Source organism: Dermacentor albipictus, chromosome 2 (genome assembly GCF_038994185.2).
Source record: "Dermacentor albipictus isolate Rhodes 1998 colony chromosome 2, USDA_Dalb.pri_finalv2, whole genome shotgun sequence".
Taxonomy (NCBI): domain Eukaryota; kingdom Metazoa; phylum Arthropoda; class Arachnida; order Ixodida; family Ixodidae; genus Dermacentor; species Dermacentor albipictus.
Window position 1 is genome coordinate 195292665 of NC_091822.1, and position 20922 is coordinate 195313586.

A 20922-nucleotide genomic window follows, 5' to 3' on the forward strand; every position below is an offset into this window, starting at 1 on the left:
GAATTCCCCCTAGTAATTTTCGTATGTAATTCTATGTGCTGCAAGGAACAGCCGAGGAGGGGGAGAACTGATGTTCTCGTTCAGTCTCCTCCCTGCAGCGCCGAAAACGCACTCCGAGGGCACAATCACAGAAACAGTGGATGCTCGTGCTTCAACATATCCCAGTAACTTTACTACTGCAAAACACAACGAAAGGAGGGTCGCGTTTCTCATTAAACTGTAAAGCTCAACTTGCCCAATCGGATAAGGAAGGCGAATTATCTCCTGTACAATCCTTATTAACTCGCCACTTCAACCACCCTATAACATTCATATCACGTGTAAATAGCCGCGCCGCTACACGACCGATCACTGCAAAAGGAATGCCAGCAGGTGCCCCCCGGACCAATCAAAGTAACCCGATTGTTCCGTACACTAGTGCTCTCGCGGTGTATTTCTGCATCGGGATACTGGGCAGGGAGTCAACGTTCCTAAGGTGAAATTTAGGGCACGTAATGTAAATGACATGATTTTTCACAAAGAAAAATACGCAATAGACTCGCAGACTCGTCATGCTAATGCGTCAATAAGACAACATGGCTACAGCGAAACGCGTTTCCGAGTGAAGAAGATGAATCATGGCTGTGGCGCGGCAGCAGCCTCACTTTGCAAGTGCTGCAACGCTATGCGCGACATGAAAACGCTTGATAATTTATTTGTGTGCTCACCAGGGTTGCTCAGAAACATTTGTCGGACTGAACGTCAGTAAATAAGCAGTCGTAATGTGGAGTCAACACACAGTAGGTGATATGAAGCGCGTTGTGAAGTGCCTGTGTAAATTTATTTGTCAGAGCTGGCTGAACTAGGCTAATAAATCCTTCTGGAACGTGAAGCACACAGCGCAGAATAAGAGAACGAATTCGAAACTGTCGAGAACACTTTGCTTGTCTACTCTCGACTTCGGCTCGTCTTTTTTGCAATGTTCCCTTCACGTTCCGGCGTTCGTCACCGAAAATATGGGATCACCTCGGTAGGTTATCCGGTAGTTTTGTTTTTCTTAAGAACAACCTTTTTTTAGTCGTTGATCGCATCTTCATCTTTGAAAACGTACTTGGTGATCCGTGGAATGACCATCGTGTATAAAAGAACAGCGCTAATTTCCTGCACTCGATCGATTCATTGATATCGTAGTCATTTGCTATCCTTCGAAAAAATGAATGGGGGAGGGTGAGATGTTTGCTGAGTGGAGGAAAGGAAGGGGCAATTCCTGCCGAGGTAGACGCGTAGTTCAAAGCAGACATCGCAGCAGAAAGGGAGGTTGATTGATTTGATCAATTGATTTAAGACGAGCTGATAAGAGTGGTGCTCGACTTGCAGAAGAGTGGTCCGCCGGTGAGCTGGGCCGCCTCGAGCCCCCCTGCACCGCTGTGGGACCACGAGCAGCTGCAGCCTTCTCCAGCGGCCGCCTGGAGTCTCCCACTGCAGGTGAGGCTTGTTTCTCGAATCTCACGCTTGTTGCACGTGTTACAGGAAGCAGGAAATCGGTCGTCAGAAAAGAAGGGGCGAAAGTAGAACAGACATACTGTATACGCGCTGTTATTTGATGACCATGAATAACCAACTAGCCCAAATTTCAGTTCTAGCGAATTGGCGTAAGATACATCGTCACAACTCCAGTGAAGTCAGTGCAGAACTAAAGCCTCTTTGCAAACTGTTCCTTTTTTTAATGTGTAAGCATTTCTGTGGTTATCCGTCCCCCCTTCGCGTAAGACCATCGCTTTCAAGATAGAGCCAGCCAGCTGGGGAAGAAGACGACAACGATCGCGCGAGCACTGGCACGAGCGCGTCTCTGCGACCACGTGGCGTATACAATCAGGCACGAGCCAGAACTGTGGAGCAGTTCTGGCTCGTGCCTGATTGTATACGTCACGTTGCTCCGGATCGGAACGTAATCAGCGCACCTGGCGTCGCCGCCTGCAGTAGTTTGCTTGCCGCATCAGTTCACGTTGCGTCGCCTCCCGCAGCACTTCGTGTCGCCGCAGCGCTGTCGCATTTACCGTAATGGCGCCAAGACGACCGCAGCCGCTTAGTGAAGAAGAACGGAAACGTAGGAATGAAGAGTTTCAGCGTGAATACAGATTACGCCAGAAACAAATGAACGACGCTGCGCAGAGCGGGGAACTACAGCAGTACGCTGCCGAACCCAACAAGCAACACGCCGTGGGGACGCTGCCCGATACGGACGTTCCAGGGAAAGCTGCATACATTTCCTCCATTTCCTACATCTCCCTCGCCATTTCATCCCACGTCGACATCCGCTGCGGACTCTCTATAACACCGGTTAACATTACTTCTACTCACCTCTTCTACGTCGTCTCGTGAAGGTCCCACTTAACAGTCCGGTGGTGAAACCGCGCTTCTCCGTTTCACGGTTATTTCACGGTCGTTATCGCAATTATACCAAACACACCAGCGCACGACCAATCAACATGACGTCGTTACTACGAAGTGCTTACGCATCATTCAGATAACTTCCAGAGAAGATTCTACGCACGTTTTTTTTTTTTTTGTACGCAGCGATTTAGTTGTTCTAATCAACAACCGGTCGCATCCAGACTTACTTATCCAGCTCGCATCCAGTGCCGGATTCACTTTGGACCATGTCGAGTGGAAAAAACTAGCTATTGGGCATGCATGCATGATAACTCTGGAAACCTAGTGCAAGACATATAGATGGCAAACACAATGGAGCGCATTTGTTGCCATCAGCACCCCCGTGTTTGTATCTCTGTTTCCCTGTGTTTATTTAAAGGGACACTAAATGGAAAAATGATTTCTTCTGCATCAGTAAATTACCGTTCTACAACCCCAAAAACACCACTCTTACAACGATAAGACGTTTGGTAAGCCAGAAAAAGCGCAAGAACGAAATACGGATGGCGACGCCTACTTAAGTTCCAGCACCTGGGGGCTGTGACGTCTTGAATTCTGATGGCATATTCTAGGGCCTACTAATTATATGTAGCGGTACAGATTGACTACATTGTGTTCTAAAGGAACTAAATATTAAACATGGCAAGTTTTGGGAACCTTTATTCAGCCAACGCGGCCCAAATGCGAAAACATACTTTGGAATCCCTGACGTCACGCTCCCGTACTGGCATTTGGGTTTCGGCGTGAAATTCAAACACTGATACTTGGACCTTCATTTTCTCATCAAATAATCAAAGTATTTTTTTTAAATGACTGCCTGCAGGGTTCTCAAATAATGCTTCATTAGTCTAAACTGATTTATTGTTTCGCTTTAGTGTCCCTTTAATAAAGGGAAAATCAAACATCTACCCGTTCGTAGCAATTGATATATAGGAAATCCATGCGGGTTCCACGAAAGAAAAGCCTCAGAGTTGAAGAAAAATTCGTCCTGCTCCGGGCACTTTAGTCATCTTAGTCATCTGATAGGGGAATGCCCGAAAATCTGTTCCAGAGTCTAGGCAACTGAAACCTCAAGTTGATCTACCTGATCTTCGATGTCTTCCGCATCAGGCAAAGAACGGAGTGAGCGCTTGCGCCCGTCTTCGCTCCTGGATGTACTTATTTAATTTTCTTGTTCTCACTTGCCTTACGTGACTACCTACGGCATGTTCGCAGGCCTGTAGTTAACTCCTTGCGCGCGCTTCACGCGCGCCGGTGTACGTGCGAATGTAGACAAGCCGCGGCAAAACGGCACCATCTGGCCGGATACGGTGTTGCAGACAGCATTTTACAGAGCGGGAAAACACCTACGGTGTCTCAGTTGTCCCTTTGCTGTGCCCGAATACTGGTACGGCACGCTAGAAGTGGCCTGCATACCTTTGACGAAAACTGCACTTTAGGAGTCTGCCCATTGTCAGTGTTGTAACGGTTTAATTTCGAAGAATGATACGACAGGGCAGAACATACCTCTTTGCGACTGTCGCTAGAGTATAGCACGCCAGGGCTATGATATGCGTATCGTATGATCTGCCTCCACGGAGACGTCGGTCTTGTATGACCACGAGCGGTATTCTTTGCCACCGCTATGAAACTGCCGCACAGAGATTATAGGCAGAGAAGGTATACTGTTGATACTGCTGTGGATGTTGTACGAGTCGACTGCTATGGGTCCGCCGTGTTCAGTTAGGGACTCGTCTGAGGAAAAATACCTCGCTTAAAGGTAAAGAGCATACAACCATAAAACTGTTTCAGTCGTACTGAGGCCTATAGTAGGGTAGGCCCCACTCGGAAAACGAGGCTTTATATGATGAGGTAACTTTTGACGAAGACAATAACAAACAGCGACGAACGAAACGATAATCGACTTTATTCGATAAACTTCGTGCACCCAGTAAATCTAGTGATCCCATATACAGAAACACTATTAGGCCGGTTATACCGAGACCGTGTATTTGAGACTATTATCTACATTGAAAATAATAAAATATGCCCATCAATGTCTCATGTAACACTATAGGAGTATTGAGCGATCTCCGTAAGCTGACACATTCCACATCTTGCACAAAGCGCCGTTAGTCGCCCCTGCATAAAGTGACCGTTGCATGTGCGCTTCATGATGGAGCCGCCTCGCGTAACCGGGACCGCTGCGCGCGTAGCCTTCCCACTGCGTCGCCTCTTCGTAAACCGCGTGTATAGCTTCGGACGTCGAACGCCGTCACTTTATGAATGTGGGGAACAAATTCGCGGTTCCCGTCAAATTTCGTGTAGTGGAGCTCAACTGCACAGGCTATGACGTACCGAGATTTCCGGAGCCGCGTATACGAAAAATCTCGATGGTCGTTGCGCTTCTGGAAGCACGCGTCCTTCGCACAGCCCACGGATAACTCGAACCAAAAGAAACTGGGCAACGGGCCGTTTTCATGATTTAATTGAGGCGCGTATTCAGCAGAAACTTTCCCGCTCACAGCGATTCTTCTGCAGCGCATTCCGAAGCGTGGCGGCGAAGTGTGAATGCCGGTCGGTAGGTTACGCCGGCACGAGACGGCGGCGACACCGAAGGAAGCCGCGGCGAAGCGTGGTCCGGACACGCGCCGGCGTCGCGCTCTCCCGCGGCGCCCATCCATCGCGCAGCGGGGGCACCGCTCTGAAAAATGGTCGCGCATTGTGGCCGCGTCACCGCCGTGTAAACGCGCTTGCACAACGCGAGCCGGGCGCGCTGATTAAACGCGCGCTTACCCTTTCACGGGCACCGAGCCTGGCGTGCCTTGCGAGGACATCGGCGTTCTCGGCAAGCGCCGTTTTCTCCCTGTACGCCGAGACGCGGTTTTTCCCTGTTTGTTCCGAGGTGCTCGAAAACGGAGAACTTCGAGCTCACTGCAGCCGCTCTGCCGGCGCACGCTTCAGCCGCAAACGTATACAGAACTTAAGTTGCGATTTGCCGTTAAAACGAGGCCAACATTTATACCTTCGGCTCTTTTATTTCGGTTTGGCTCCCACTTGCTCTAGCTTACCTTTCTGTTCGTTACCGTTAAGAAACTAGTCATGGCGTGGTGAAGGTGTTTTGAAACCTATATGATGAATGGAAGGTGCCCTTTGATATGTCTCTTACTTACGCCGTCCCTTCTGTTGCCACCCCGACAGCTGACATCTTGTTAACCAGCTTCTGTCACGCGTTCCATTTATAGGAAGAGAATTGGAAGCATAATGAGTACAGGCACATAACATGAAGCGCATTTCAGTAAGCCTATGCTTGCACCGGTAAGAGACCATTGAAACAGGTATCTGTCGAGAAAGTAAACGCGAATAGAAATATGCGCTCATTTTGTCTGCTAGCTTTGGGCCACAGGTATGTGCTTTCCGCTGTCTTGCCGAGCAGACAACGCGGGCCAGTTATGTTCTCGAATTGACAACTTTCGACTGGCGGCTATCTAGCCGATAGTAGACAACTTGGGCCACCGGTTACGTGCCCGAACAGACAGTTTCGGCAGTATACGTATTTATGTAATATCGGTGTGTGTCCATCCTTGGCCAGTACTCCAGAATAGAAATGCCAAGGTGACAGTAAGGCGTTAAATATATTAAAGGCATAGCGCCCCATGAGCGGTCGCTTCGTGACCATTGCAACGAGATGGCTACCCAACCGCCAAAACCGCGCCTCCTAAACGAACAAAAAAAGGGCACAATAATCACCATAAGTTACGAAACATGTGCCCCGTCAACAGTTACACACTCATCATAACAAACATTGCTAATCGCATTAACGTCGCCAGTCATACCCGAAAAATGAATACACCGGCATTTTTTTTTTACTTTTCCTTGACTTGACACATGAGAGCCGAAATATTATATTGCCGCTGATAGTTTCTGCTTACACGCTGAACACTGAAAACTAGCAGTTTTCTTACACCACGAAGCGCCTTTCTCGCGGATTTTTCGTAGCACAGCAGCCAATTTCGTGGGCGACCATGAAGTAGGTGCTAGATAGGTCAAAGCGTGGTATTTAAGTAACGGAAGTAGTCCTTACTCTGCGCAGCTCCGACGAAGCCTATATGTGGGCTTCGATGGAGAAGCTGCATGCTACACGTGCATTGACAATATCTAAGAACGAATTATGAACTTAACGTTACAGCGCAAACACCTAAGACGAACCACAAAAGAAAAACACGACACACACGTCCTTTTGTGGTTCGTCTTAGGTGTTTGCGCTGTAACGTTAAGTTCAGAATTATGTACCAACTAGGCCCAAATGAAGTTTTACTAAGAACGAAGCAAGTGAAAAAAGAAATGTGATGACGTTTTGAGGATGACGGTAAAGCTTTGCCAACTCGTATTATTTCGATTCGTAAATTTACTGCGCAGCCATACAGCGAAGCTAAACACGCCATCCTAATGAAGCCTTAGAGCTCGCTGGTGAGTTGCTGTGGCATGTACGAATGAGGAATAATGAAAAAAAATTAATTTCGTCCTACACTGCTTGAATCTCTGAGACTCGTTATCTTTGTTATTTCGGCAAAACCGATGCCGAGAAAGAGTAGAGCCCCTCGATCACTTCTATTTCTTTTGCACCCCTCTCCTATTCTCTATCTCTCTCTCCTTCAGCGTTACTATCATTCCTTGTAAAACGAGAGTTTCTGCAATCGTTCAGTTTCAGAAGTGGTTCTCTTCCTCTAGCGCGAGGCCACTGGAACAGCCGTGGTTCCCAAGCAGGGCGCCTTATCAAACAACGCAGCACCCCAATGAAAGGAGGTCGACCGGTGGTTACCCAGCGGCGTCAGGGTCTTCGTCGTGGCGCGGCACTTCTCTAAAACCCTCGGCCAACCAGCGGAAACGGCCTGTCCGAGCAGTTCTCGCCGCAGTTCCTTGCGCATCGGTTTTGAGTCCGGGACGCCGCTTATTCCCGGCTTCTTCCTGCCGCTATCTTCGCGCCCGTTGACTCGCTTCGAAAGAGGAGGGCGCTCGCGCCGTTTTCGTCCCCCGGCTTTTGAAGCGACCGAGATTAGGACGCTTCCCTGAAAGCGCGAGGACGGCGGTTCCGCTTTCAAATGACGTCTCAGCCGCGCCGTGCTGGCAGCAGGTGTGCCCCGCGGCCAACGGCTTTCCCGCTAGAGAGATATTTCTGCTTCGTTTTTCATGCTGATTGCTCGCTACACACAACTGGTAGGCCGGTGTGGGCTTCGTTTGATCAAAAGACGACCTGCAGCTTTGGACCCCAACAAGGCGAGCCGTTAGGTTAGGGAAACACGACGTTATTGCTCCGACGTGGGCTTTGGTTACCGAAAAAAATAAGAATCCTTTCGAGCTTCAGGGAGATTCCTCGTACCGTTTTCCACACCGATTCCATGTTGCGCATCTTGGGCAGGGAAGAGGTGTTCCGGTTGGAGCAAAGGACAATTTACGGAATCAAACATGCAAGTCAGGCAACATGGACTGGAAAAGAACATATTTAGCCCCTGTTGTCACGATAAAAAGAAAGCATAAAATAGAATGCATCGAGTAGAAGAAGTGTTAAACATTATTGTAGTACCTCATGTCGCGTTTGCTGGAAGTATATACCTTATCTGTGGGGTTGAGAAGTCGAAAACTGACTTTCAAACCGAATCTCGACCTGATCAAACCGATTTCTAACTGATCTCAAACCCGACTTTAGTGGTCCTTTCGCAATGTTCTGCTTGATGTAAATACTAGCCAGGTAGCGTCGTTCGCTTGTGTTTTTAAGTATAGCGCCTCATTGCAGTCTATGTACTATATTTGCCGACGCCAGCGCGATGTGCCATGCACCTATATGCGGATATTTCCTTCCCTTTGTATCACGGTGACCTTCCTTTGTTCAGTTTCTACATGGATCTTACTTCAGGCAAGAAAAAATTCGCAGGTGTCCTTAGCCTAAAAGACGCGAAGGTGAAAGCCTTGCAAAGCCCTACCTAATTCACCTTAATCTACCTTAATCCCCTAATCCTCCTTCATCCACCTTCAACCTTAGTCCACCTTACTCCAAACTAATACACCTTAATTCAATCACTAATAAATCCTTAATCAACTTTGCTAATCATTAGTCATCTCTTATGTACGGCTGGGCATGCTTTGGTTCGCTTCTGGCCTTTTTTAAGTCAGGGGATACTTTCTTCACTTCACAACGCGACCTTTAAACATATAGATCTAATGATTTCGCCTCAATAATCCTTGCTAACTTTCTAAATAACAATATAGCGAGCCTCTACACTGATAGCAACAGAATACGACCATTACTAACTGGCGTTCTATGTTGCTGTGCATCACTTTGCCAACACGTCCTGTCACGTTTCAGCCATCTCACAATGTCCTATAATGTAATGTTTTCGGCATGTCGCGACATCCTTCTATGTCATATTTCGTGAAGTATAGGAATAAGACAAATTAAATTCAGGATTTCAAGTACCAGAACTTCAGAGCGTATTATGAGGGACGCTGTATACGATGTAGGAGTTCGGATCAACTTTCAGCAGCCGGGGTTCTTTCATGTGCGCCTAAATCTAAGAACATGAGAGGAACAAGGCAAATAATGCCACGACTGGCTGACCTACCTACACTATAGCTTCAACCCCGAGATGGCGATCCACAATGCAGTGCCGATTCTCTATAGCGTGTTTGACTTATAGCGTGTGTGCGTGTCGCCGTAAATAATGCTGCATGCAGTGCACCGACCGCATTTCACTCCAGGCGCGAAGCTGTAGCACCATAGGCATTGTTTTGTCCAGTTAGCACAAGCGGCAGAATTAGCATAATGTATTTGTCATGCTGAGGGAGCATATACCTCGCTGTAGATCTACCGTGTGTTTCAGCTAACGTTGGCCAATCTGTTCAACGAAAAAAAAAAAAAAGATTTGAAGAAGACGATGAAAGACACAATTACAAGACATGGTGTTCGGTCGCCAGAGTTCTGAAATGTCGAACACCATAGGTTTTAAAGTTGTACCTTGCACCATGATGTTGTTTTTTTTTTTCGTTGCACAGCTTGGCTAACGTTAGCTGGGACACCGTTTAGAAAAGATAGAGATAAACGTTGCTATACTTATGCATTCACGGTATCCCTGACGCACGCTGCAGCTCTACGGCAGCCTCTTTCCTTTCATCACTTTAATTTCGCAGCGCTATTTGCGGTGTTCGCTCGTCCTATTATGCTGTATAAGAGAGACACGTTCTCGTCAGCCTGCCCTTAGTAATGTGATTATCAGAGACGTGCCTTACAAGACATAAAAGGATGTCGGCAACGATCAGCTCCTTCTTCGCTCATGCGATAGCCCTCGCGGTATTCTCTCTACAATAACGTATACCCGTGAGCAAAAGTACATGGACCACATGGTCACCGACAGAACTGAATTTCTTCGTTAGTAACATGCTTAAACTGCGATTGACGAGGGTACTGGAAATTTCGCAAATGCCAAGTTTGAACTACATTCTTTAATGTTAAGTTATATTCACAGGCAGAGGAGAAAGTCAGCTTCATCGCGCGAACCCTGGTCCGTATACTTTTGCTCACGGGTGTACCTTAGTCAGGGGGGGGGGGGGGTATAAAGAAAAAGAAAGTAAGGTAAGACCTTGCATCGTCGTAACGGCTTATACAGGCTTCTTTCATCATCTGTCTCTTTCGAAATTATGTAAATTATCATCATCATCATCATCATCATCATCATCAGCCTGGTTACGCCCACTGCAGGGCAAAGGCCTCTCCCATATTTCTCCAACAACCCCGGTCATGTAATGTAAATTATGCTTAGGGGTAATAGTTCTGCGGAAACCCGCAAGGTGGAGAGAGGTAATTAATAAAGAGAAAATCAGACATCCGATACCCGTTCGTACAAATTGCTACACGGGAAACCCATACGGTTTCCTGTGTAGCAATTGGTACGAACGGGTATCGGATGTCTAATTTTCCCTTTATATATCGTACTTACTAATCTTGTAATATCAACTTGTTGCCAGGTTCTGTAAGAGGTTTATCAGCCTTGAAACACTTATATTTGTCTCGTTTTAATATTGTTCCAGAACTAGCGTTTTTATCTGCCACGCTTTGTATTATGTTGTTAACGGCGTACCAATGTTTACTTATGCCGCCCCGTCTTACGCAACGCCCACGGGTCGGTAAATTGAAAATAAATCAAAGCAGGAATGAAGAACGCGCTCGTGTCACGTGCGAAAAGTTCCCAGCACACCAGCCCCACACACTCACCTAAATGCAACCTGCTCAGAGGTAACTTTTCGTGGCCTCCCTTCCTCGAGTAAAGAAGTTTGTACGTGTACCTTCCCTCGCAATCTTTAAAAATTCGGCCCCAGAATAGCAAGACGGCACTGCGAGCGCAAAGCGCACTGACCGAAGCCCACAGGCCATGCGCCATTGGTGGCGAAGCGAGAGCGTGTCGCGGACGGGCGCGCGCTGCGCAACCGCGCTTTGCAGCGACGCGGGCTCGGCTGACAAATGTGCCGCCGCCATCGACCGCAGAACTGGACCCCTCGGCTTATGGCCCGAGGTATTGAAGGGCTCCTGGGGGCCTGAAGGGAGCCGCGAGCGAGTCGAGAAATCTGCGCACGCACACGCGTGCACGTGCGCGTCTGACGCGCGCTTCCCTGGCACGCAGACGATAGGCGGCAAAAAAATAAGGAACTCAGACAGAGAGAGAGGGCGAACCGAGAATGACGACAGGCAAACGGTTCTGCCAGAGCGTGCGCAGCAAAGTCCGAAGAACACAACTCCGGTCGCTGTCAAAGGAACAAGAAAACGCGCGCAAGATATCATTAAGCCAAGCGGCAACAGCAGATCAGAGCGCGCGCTCAAGCCGCCGCCCAAAAGGAAAAGAACCAACACTCGTACGGGGAGCCCGATTCGAAAGAGAAGCAAGAAGAACCCGGGGGGGGAGCACCGTCGAGCGGACGACTGAGCATGCGAGGCGCGCAGAGAGAGAAAATAAAAAAGGTCAAGCAAACACGCGAGAGACGCGGGAGCGCGCACAAAAAAATGGGGGGCTCGCGGCGCGTGCGCGTACGTGTTCGGCGTGGTGGGCGCAAACGCGCTCCCCCGCGGGTGGCACATCTCATTAGAAGTCGTTAAAAACTTGCGCGCGCCTTTGTCTCAGCTGTCCTCAACCCTGGCCGGGCAGAGCGGACTCGCGGTGAGCTATGCGAAGGCAGGACGCTGGCCGCGCGGAGGGCTCCCTTCCGTGCACTTCTCGCTTTCTGCGTCAAAGCGTTCTTGACTGGCGCCAATGGCTGAGGGTGCAGTTAGGAAACCAGGGGTGGCAGAAAGGCGCCTTTGTAACGCGACCGGCGAGCAGAACGGTAACATCGCGTGCTGCGTGGAAGCACTTACGCAGAACGTGTGTGTTGCGTATATTGAGTTTCCGAGAAGAGTCAGAGGAATCGGAAATCTCGAATTGTTTGTTAGTAACAACCTGACTTGTACGTAACAGACTACATGTGGTTATTTACTTGTAATCAATCACATATTTTGGTACTTTTGTAATTTATCGATTGTTTTTCTTGCTCGGTAACGCTCACTGTAATTCCATTACTTTTTTTCAGTAACCGATTACATGTATCCAGTTGCTATATCGACAAGGCGCTGTAACAGGTGACGAAGCTTTGAGAGCGTGAACTTGGCGGGGACTTAAGTAAAGGCCGGGGTCGTGTCACGCAGCATCTTCTTTTATGCGCATGCTTAGATAAGCGAACCTGAGGACTCAGTACTTACCTCATTATCTTATAAGGCTGCTCCAAATGCTGGCCGACGAATTAAACTGGTGCTGCAGTGCGTCTGGATAGTGACGGCCACCGCGGCCGTAAATGCTCGGTAATCATGTACGGGCAACTTTCCGGCTTTTCACTGGTCCTTCCGGGAGCGCCTTCTCTGAGCCCCAGAAACAACGAAGCGCTGCGCTTCATAGCGGACTCGGAAACGCGAGCATCACGGCATTGAGTGACCCTAATCTCGGGCGCATGGTGTTCGTACGTTATAAGGCTGTCCAATTCCCTCTAGCGCACACATGCAGTGAGATTTCAGTGTCACTGCCTGCCACGAGAGAACAAGGGAAAATGCCGGACGATATTTCTGAAAAATAGTTGTCACTGATGATAAACCAACTGTCAACGGCAATCAGAGGACGCACTGAAAGTGCCAGGCCATGCAGCTCGTTCTATGTATGTACATGTGCAATGTTAATAACAACTTGAGGAAAAGTAACCTAGAAGTTATAGATTACTTACGAGTAATTCCTCGATTACTTTCACGGTGCACCATTGAGCAACTGCAGTCAATCATATTTTAAAATGAAATTATTGTATTGTAAGATTTCCTTTTTTTCTGTCACATGTACAAGTTGGTAACAACCACATGAAAGCGAGCAGATAATGAATCAAATGAAAACAACGGGAAACAACTATGTATTTTAATTGAAATTCCACAATTTAATTACGAAGAAAAGGTTGAAGTGCAAGAAAACACAACTTCTCGTCAGCGGGAGCCGGACCTACAACATCCGCATGACGCGTGCGTGCAGGTTGCCTTTAACTCAACCTGGCATTCAACTTTCACCGTACGTAATGACATCTTAAACGAGTGCCACGTGGCTGTATCGCTTTGCGTGACGACCTCGTAGAATCCCAATTCGTGCTTCGTTGCAGCGTGCGCGTTGTGCGGCGTGAAAGAGACGCCACGAAAGGCGAGGTTAAAGTACGCGTCGCAAAGGTACGTTCCACGTATTGGACGCTCAAAACAAGGAGATTATCTGACACGAAAATAAAACAACATCGGCAACAACATATATATATATATATATATATATATATATATATATATATATATATATATATATATATATATATATATATATATATATGCGCAAGATTCATGCTCTATACTAACTGCATACTGCTATGCACACTCTAAACCTTTAGGGACCGCAACTATGATGTTGCGTGAGCTATACTTTCGTAGATGGGTCGTAAATATGTTCAATCTTGAAGATTGAACATATTCTTTCTTTCCAAATACAAAAGAAAGTGAAGTCGCACGACTTTGGTTCGACAATTGTGCCAATAAAGCGGAGTCAATTTTCCTTCTTTTATTTTTGAAAAATATTTAACTACACAACTACGCGCTGCTCAACTTCACGGCTAGCTTATCAGCGAGCGCGTGAACGGCAGTTCGGCTGTGCTCGGCTGCGGCGCTCGTCCCCCAACATCGTGGCCGACTTGTTTCGTAGTTTCTCGGGTGAAATTTTTCCCACTAAGACGTCGTGCTGTTTCTTTGTTGCTCAAAACTGAGAGCGGGGCGAGTTGGTGTGGTTCCGTCTTAACGAAAAAGTGCGCGAAAAAGACGTATATAGACGAGAAAAGAGAAACTACAAGCACGGGCGCCTGCTAGCCTGCTTGCCAGCGCGTCGTTGCTAAGCGGAGGCGACTAAAGGGTCGCACTGTGCATTTTGTGAATTGTTTAATAAGGCTCACGCTTATCTGACTTGAGGAACGACGTCTAAAGCACATTCCGTGGGAATTTTATCAATGACAACGGGTGTACGAACAATTCTTGTGTGCGAACAATACGAACGTTTTTGGCGGCCGACCCTTTGGAAAGCGGTAAGCGAGGAGAACATATGAGCCATTGGGGCGGCGCAAGTTTACGTTCTGGGCCGTTTGCAATTAAGCCTAGCGACGTTTCTTTCCTCTTCACCTTCGGAAAAGAACAATATTTCAGGAGCGCGCTAGTGGTACACCAGAAACTTGCGACGTGGTCGCTCTAATATGAACGTATACCTATGGCGTGCCATGGCGCTGTCATGGCGGTAAATATACGAAATATACTCTATAAAAGGTAACACTCCTCGCAGTTTGACACAAGTGGTAACTTGTAGTGGTAAGTGGTACACTGTCCAAGAACAACAACGCAGTTGTTCTTGGAATGCCAATGATCCCAATCTGTACTGTGCCGCACGTCATTGCGAATGCTGCTCTCATTTAGGAGAGGTATAATTAATTGATCTAAAGAATGACTGGCGGAAGACAGGTTTATCGTCTTTTCTACACATTCCCCATGATATTTGATGACAGAACAAGAAGTCTCAGCCTTCGAGGTCTGTAGTATTGCACGAATGTAAAAAAAAAAAACGAACACTTGCTGCCCGATCGATTGGCAGTGCTATGGATGTAATATTTATCACAAGAATAAGCGGACATATCTCCTTGCTGCATTATTGTGTAGCTCTCTAGCAAACGATGAATGCGAGAACAGAAATGAAACAGGGCTCTTGATGTAACTTAAAACGTGCCCTGTTCGTTTGGACTACTTTCACGAGCTTCTGTTCCAAAAGCCATTATCAAGTACCAGTTTCTTGGACAAATACTGTTGGTAAGCTTGATACTTAATAATTTTTTGTTTGCGAATCTATCTGCAATGGTGTTACCACCGTGCATGTTTTCCGTGTTTAGTGTCCAAAAGGCCTTCCTCACAGTCTCGTGCGGGCTATTTTGCTTGCTGCTTAGTCTTTCATGGTAAACCTGATGAGATCAGCTCGTTCGTCTCTCAAGTAACAGAAAACCCCCCCAAAAAAACAGTCTGTTATTCGGGTCATCTTTTATACATTGTAGTTTTTTGGTAGTTGTCTCTGCCGCGACATTGTCGACTTTTAGTTACGACAAGTCTTTCATATGTCGGATGTGATTTTCACTGCAGTACAGTCCAAGTTTGGGCGAAGCACGCTTTCAGGCAGCAGCGAATTGCATTGGTTGTACTACGTAGATTTCTTTTTATTCTCCTGTTGTACGCTTATAGAGCATTTAGTTTCATAACTACTCGTTAGACCTTGGTATGCACGCTCAACCGAAACTATCAATTTACCTAGAAACGTAACGAGCGCAGCAGACGGCCACGTAGAATCGGTGCTTCTGTTCCATACGATAGTGGATTAAAAGTCGAAATTGAGTGTTTCGCTCCCTCCTCCAAAAAAATGATAATATCCCAACCATTGACACTGGGGACAGCAAAAAAGGAGGTTCTCGAAAATCTCCGTGATTTTTCTTTTTTCGCGCTCTCACATCGCCTCGCAAACAAAGCTGCGCTTTGCAGGCCGCGGTTTGGGCGTGCAGTCGAGTCTGTGGCTCCCTCTTTGGAGCACTGCTAGATTCACAGGTCGGAATCGCAAGAAGGAGAAAGCCATGGAGCGCCAGGTTTGAACACTTGGTAGTTTTGTCTTTAGAATATAGACGGCGTCAATAATGAACGGAAGCCAGAGTCGAAAAATAAAGATATATGTACGGTTATACAGCGATTTAAATGGTTCCTCTTGCGGCGTTTCTTTTCTTCGTTAATCTGAGTTCCTTCTAGACGAATATATTACCCTGCTGTGTGCAGCAAACAACGAGAAAATATTACGGGTGACCTTTGTTCAGGAAAGGGGGGGGGGGAGGTATTGAACTTACTTCGACCACCGAGCGCCAACTTGACGGCTTAGCGGCTTTTCTGAAGCTAAAAAACACGCAAGAAAAAAAAAGTGACTATCTGAAACAGAGACAGCAACTCATAGATAGTGCTCGATGCATTTTTGTGTACCTCGCTGTACCTGAACTGAATCCTTCTTTTACTAGAAGAATATGGCAAAGTTTCTAAAATGTTTCTTGTTCAGATTAGTATGAACACGCATTTTTATGAATAGAAGGGGAAATAGAAATGTGAGGTCGTCTTCGCTAAACAACCTGGATTCTTGTCAGTTAATATGGGCTGTAAATTACAACACGCTTATCGTACCAAAATAAAGAACTCTTCTGAAGATAAACGCCCGAGTGGCCTGCTCTGATGAACGATCTGATGAACGTATTCAACCTGCGGCTTGATTCTTCTTAGAATTTTGTTTCAAGACAATCGAACAGCACGATCTAATGGAGGCATTACGAAAAATCCTGTACAGTACTGTTCGTTACGAAGCTTATGTTAGTTACAATGTTTATATATAAGAAAGCTTTGTTGCATAATAATGGCCGGGATTTCTTGCGTCTGAAACTACCAAACTAAGGAACGACTTGGTACTAGCTGTCATATTTCTTGTATTTTTATTCGTGGGCATAGCGCACCCAGTATTTGCCCGATACAACGGCGCAGTATCCGCCTACACGTCTGACCAATTTTGTCAGGGCGCCCACAATGTTCGCCGGGCTGCGAACAGCAGCTCGCGATAGCATCGGCTCCCCGAGAGCCCTTGGCATACCTTCTCGAGCGAGAGAAACGCACCATCGCGAACTTCTGCGAGTGAAAGGGCCAGCGGCAGGAAACATCTGCGATACCCCTTAGGTCCCCTTCCTCCTTACTCCTGTATCGTTGCCTCGCTCCCTTCGAAACCACTCGCAGCGCCTGCGCATGGGCCAGGTCGTGCGAGTACGCTAACAGGCTTCGTCTCTTCCGACAGTTCGCGTTTGCATCCTGAAGCGTACTACCCAACGTTTCTCTCCTTCTTTCTTTTCAGAGTGTTCAGTATACTGCTTTATTTTTTTATTCCTTTTTTTTTACCGGGGTGTTCGTTTTTTTTTCTTTTAACCCTCAGCACGTGTCTTGACGTGGGGCCCCGCAGGCGCGCTCTGCGTTCTTGCTTGTTTGCGGGTCCTGCGCATCGCGAGTCTAATTCTCCCCTTTCTCCTCCTCTCGCGGCTCATTAGAGGAGGGTTTAATTAAAGGGGAGAAAGAGATTAACACCGCATGCTGGACGGGGAGGCCACGCTGGGGACGGGCCGGATTTTTTAACGCCGCCCTGCGCTGTTTTGGGGAAAGGAGGGAGTGCGTGCACCCTCCTGGCTTTCGTTTTTCTTGCAGCGCTTCTTCGTCTTCCGCACTCCCGGGGTGCATCGCTGACTCAGCGCCCGCTTGTTTTACCGCGCATTTCATTTACACTCGCCACCCCCGCCCCTGCACCCCCTGGCCAGGGAGCAAGGAGCGCTACAACAATACAGCCCCAAGATCTGTCGGCGAGGGTGTTCGGGGGCATCGAAAGAAATGGACGGCGAAAAAACAGGAGCAAAATGCGCGGCAGATTAACGGACAAACGAGTAATGGAGTTTTCTGCTTTGTTGCGGTGGTGGAATGGCGAGAAGCTCAGTTTAACTGCGCACTTTGAATGCTTTTGCGACTTGTTTCTTTGGGTCGGTATCTGCCCTCTCGGGCACGTCAGTTGTTCTTTACATCATGGCCGATTGCTGTTAAGATCTGTGTATTTGTTCGCTCTGCTGTCATCCCCACTGAATGCGAGGAGGAAAGCGTGGGCTGAGTAGTCGTGCGTTGCACCTTGCGACGTCCTATACCTGGCACCGTACTGAGACTGACGACTGTTCCTTCATACAGCAACTGATAGCGCTTGCTGAAGTCTCTGTGGCGTTATGCTGTTACGGTTTCTCTGTTGATGAATGCACAAAGCTGTAAGCTCTGTTCTCTTACCGCTTGAAAAATGGCGTATCGCTGCGAAAGCTAGCCAAAGAAATTTGGCCCGCCAATGCACCTAGATCTAATGCCTTATGCAAGCAAACTATAATACGAAATTGCGTGCAAAAGTCCTTATCCATGCAAGCCCACTCTCTCTGTTTGCAGAAGTCTTTTATTTTTTTTTTTCCTCGTCGACGCCTTGAGTTTTAGCACTGATCCCAGCAAAGGCTTTCTTTTCAGCTTTCCTTCGATTTTCAACATCTCTAGAAAGGGTGCCTGGTCGGAATATTGCGGCATGCGCTGGAACTGAGCCTGGAGAGTGCTGTACTTACGTATTCCTCGGGACCAATGGCGTTGTTTGTGAGCATAAAATCGCAGCAACGTTCAGTTCAGAACGTTGTCAGAAAGCGAAGGTCGACCAATAGGTACGCTCCAACAACGCGTATGTCGTGTAATTCCCTTCGTGTTTGTAAGTTAACTTACCGCACACGAGATAGTGCGTAGCTTCACACAGAAAACATCACTTAAATTGACTATGGACAACTTGTGGGTATCAATAAACCTGGCGCTTACGGTGAGCCACGAGTGATTAACAACAAAATGTGAAGTTTGTAGGAACATTGCAAATGACAAGGTGAATGAAGTAAGCTTCCGACTATCCAGATCTTCAGCTGAATGGGTGACCAGGTTAGAGACTTACATGGACAAGCAGCCTTTCCTTAAGAGACGGTGACTCGGTAGTCCTTCGCCTCGTAGCTGCTTCGTTTTGCCAAACAGAAACGTGCTTTCTTGTGCGGTATAGTAAGACGTGGCTAAAGCCCTCAGTTAAATGCGCCACACTTCTTTTACCAGCGGTAACGACGCATGGCTCAGCGTTCTATCCCAATACCACGAAAACAAACTTCTTTATTCACAGACAAGCGCAGCTACGAGCAAAATACGCGCTGAGCTATATGCGAAATTCCTATGGACGCACAATTTTACCGACAGGCCAGATATGAACGTGAGGGAGAGATTGTGCAGCGACTCGGAAGCGGCACTCGAGAAAGCGGATACAGAATCATTTTCTTCCAAAGATTTTTTCTCGCTGTTCTTGGCGAATGCTTTAATTACTACAATTTTATTTTCTTTACAGACCAAAGTCAATGGCTCTGAGCACCATGGAAGTCCACCATTGCAAAAAGGTAAGCTTTTTATATATCTTTTCCAACTTAACTGTGGAACTCCAGGTCCCAGTCTTCTCTGTTTTCAGTAACATCGAATTTCTTTTTCTCTCCAAGTCTCACTTGCCTGGATCTTCTTCTTTTTTTAATCACATACTCTCTTAACATTTTCGTATATTTCTTGATCCCGTTTTTCTGGACTTTGCTTCCACTTAGCTCTGTCAGCTCACGAGCCAGTGACTCACTCCAGCACCAACACCTTATGTTAACAACATCATAACATCCGCCGTTTTCATGCTTACAGTTTTGCTTTGGAAGATGCGGGAAACCAGATAAAGTCTTAGGGAAAAAATGAGTAGGATAGTAAGACCGCGAGAAGAATAAAAAAACAAAAAGAATCACGTAGTGGCAACGCAAAGTTAAGCTCAACCACGCAGCCAAATTACTATTATTGTTTCTTTATTGGTGGTTACGACTGAGTGGAAGCGAAGCCACCTGCGCGATTCCCAGCGCCACAATTTCATCTCATTTTTTGGCAGACTGCTATATTACCCGATTGCTATTCCTTTGCAACCTGTGCCTGCCCCCTCTCCCTCCTTCGCCACCCAGTTGCACCTTTCCTTTTTGTATGCTCCTTTTTCACTCCTTCGGGTCTAACTTGTTCGTTGCTGAAATTTCATGGACCAACCAGCTGAAGCCGTGAGTTTTCCGACGCATCTTCTGCTATACGAGAGTGAAGATGAGTTACCGCCGATTACGAAGGAGAGATTTACCATTCTGAGCGCCGCATGGTACAATCAACAGTAACACTCGGTCAATTTTCGTTGCAAACGTTCTTTGTAAACCCTAAGAAAAAAAAAAGAAGAGAGAGAGAGTAAAAGAAAACTCACCTGTACGTTACGTCAAAGTATGCGATCATTTCTATTAGCTCACAGGCCACTGTGCCAGTGACCGCAGATGGCTCCGTGCAGTTAAGCGGAGCTGCTGCTGCGTTATTTACGTTTAAGGGTTGAAGAGTATGAAAATTACAGCACTTATTACTTCCTGTGAATCAGAATGCTGGAAATGCAGTACAACTCGGCGCACGGTCCGGATTCACCTCTTACCCTACGCGCCCTGTCCGCGGGACTTTCGGCGAGAAGTGTACGTGGCCGCGAGTATCATTAAGCTGCTTACCGTATGTCTATGCACATAAAAAACGTACTTTCATAAAGTAGACTGGTATTGATTTCTTGTTCTGACCTCTAAACACGAATAACGCAAAATAGGCCTTTAGGATGCTTTGCCTCTATGCATTTTGGTACTTATTGCGGCACCCTTTACAGGCGCGAGATAGGGAACAGTTGGTCCACCTTCTGAAACTGTCTCCGATAAGATAGCGTTGGCGACGAAGGACCGTAAAAAAAACACGAGTAGCTTAAGCAACGGCTGTCGTACCTGTTCATGGCGGGGGGGTCTAGTTGTTCAATTGCTACTTCGCTCCTCTCCGCGTGGCAATAGTGCCTTGTTATGCGAATTAAGGTTATGGCTTTTTGCGAATGACTGCTGTTTTAGCTTCGCGCACTTGTGACGTCAGGCGATGGGACTAACACGTGGCTAATCCCTTGTACACACTGGCCTCGCAATGCTTTTTTTTTTTTTTGCAGTGTAGTGCAAGGGTTACTCAATTTACGTATTGCAGTGAACATTGCTGTGATGTCTGGGATAGTGAAATGTACAGAGAAATGCACTACATTATCGGACGTTGCTTATAGCATGCTTGAGAGATATAAGCAAGCTCTGCTGAAAAAGCTAAAGTAAGCGAATTTTCCTTTCTCGATTGCCTAAGTTTGTCGTGTCTGTTCCAACCATCCGCGTGACCTTCGTGGAATTTGCAATCTG

General features: G+C 47.1%; 1 protein-coding gene across 3 annotated transcripts in view; it reads left to right on the forward strand.

Moving 5' to 3' along the window:
- The window catches only part of LOC135898548 (zinc finger protein rotund-like), a 145887-nt gene that overhangs the window by 12903 nt on the left and 112062 nt on the right, over positions 1-20922 (forward strand). For all 3 annotated transcript variants that reach the window (XM_070534598.1, XM_070534597.1, XM_065427560.1), the window contains 2 exons: positions 1357-1464; positions 19014-19062. In XM_070534598.1, coding sequence (XP_070390699.1) covers positions 1357-1464; positions 19014-19062 — 157 coding nt within the window. The remainder of the gene's footprint in view (positions 1-1356; positions 1465-19013; positions 19063-20922) is intronic.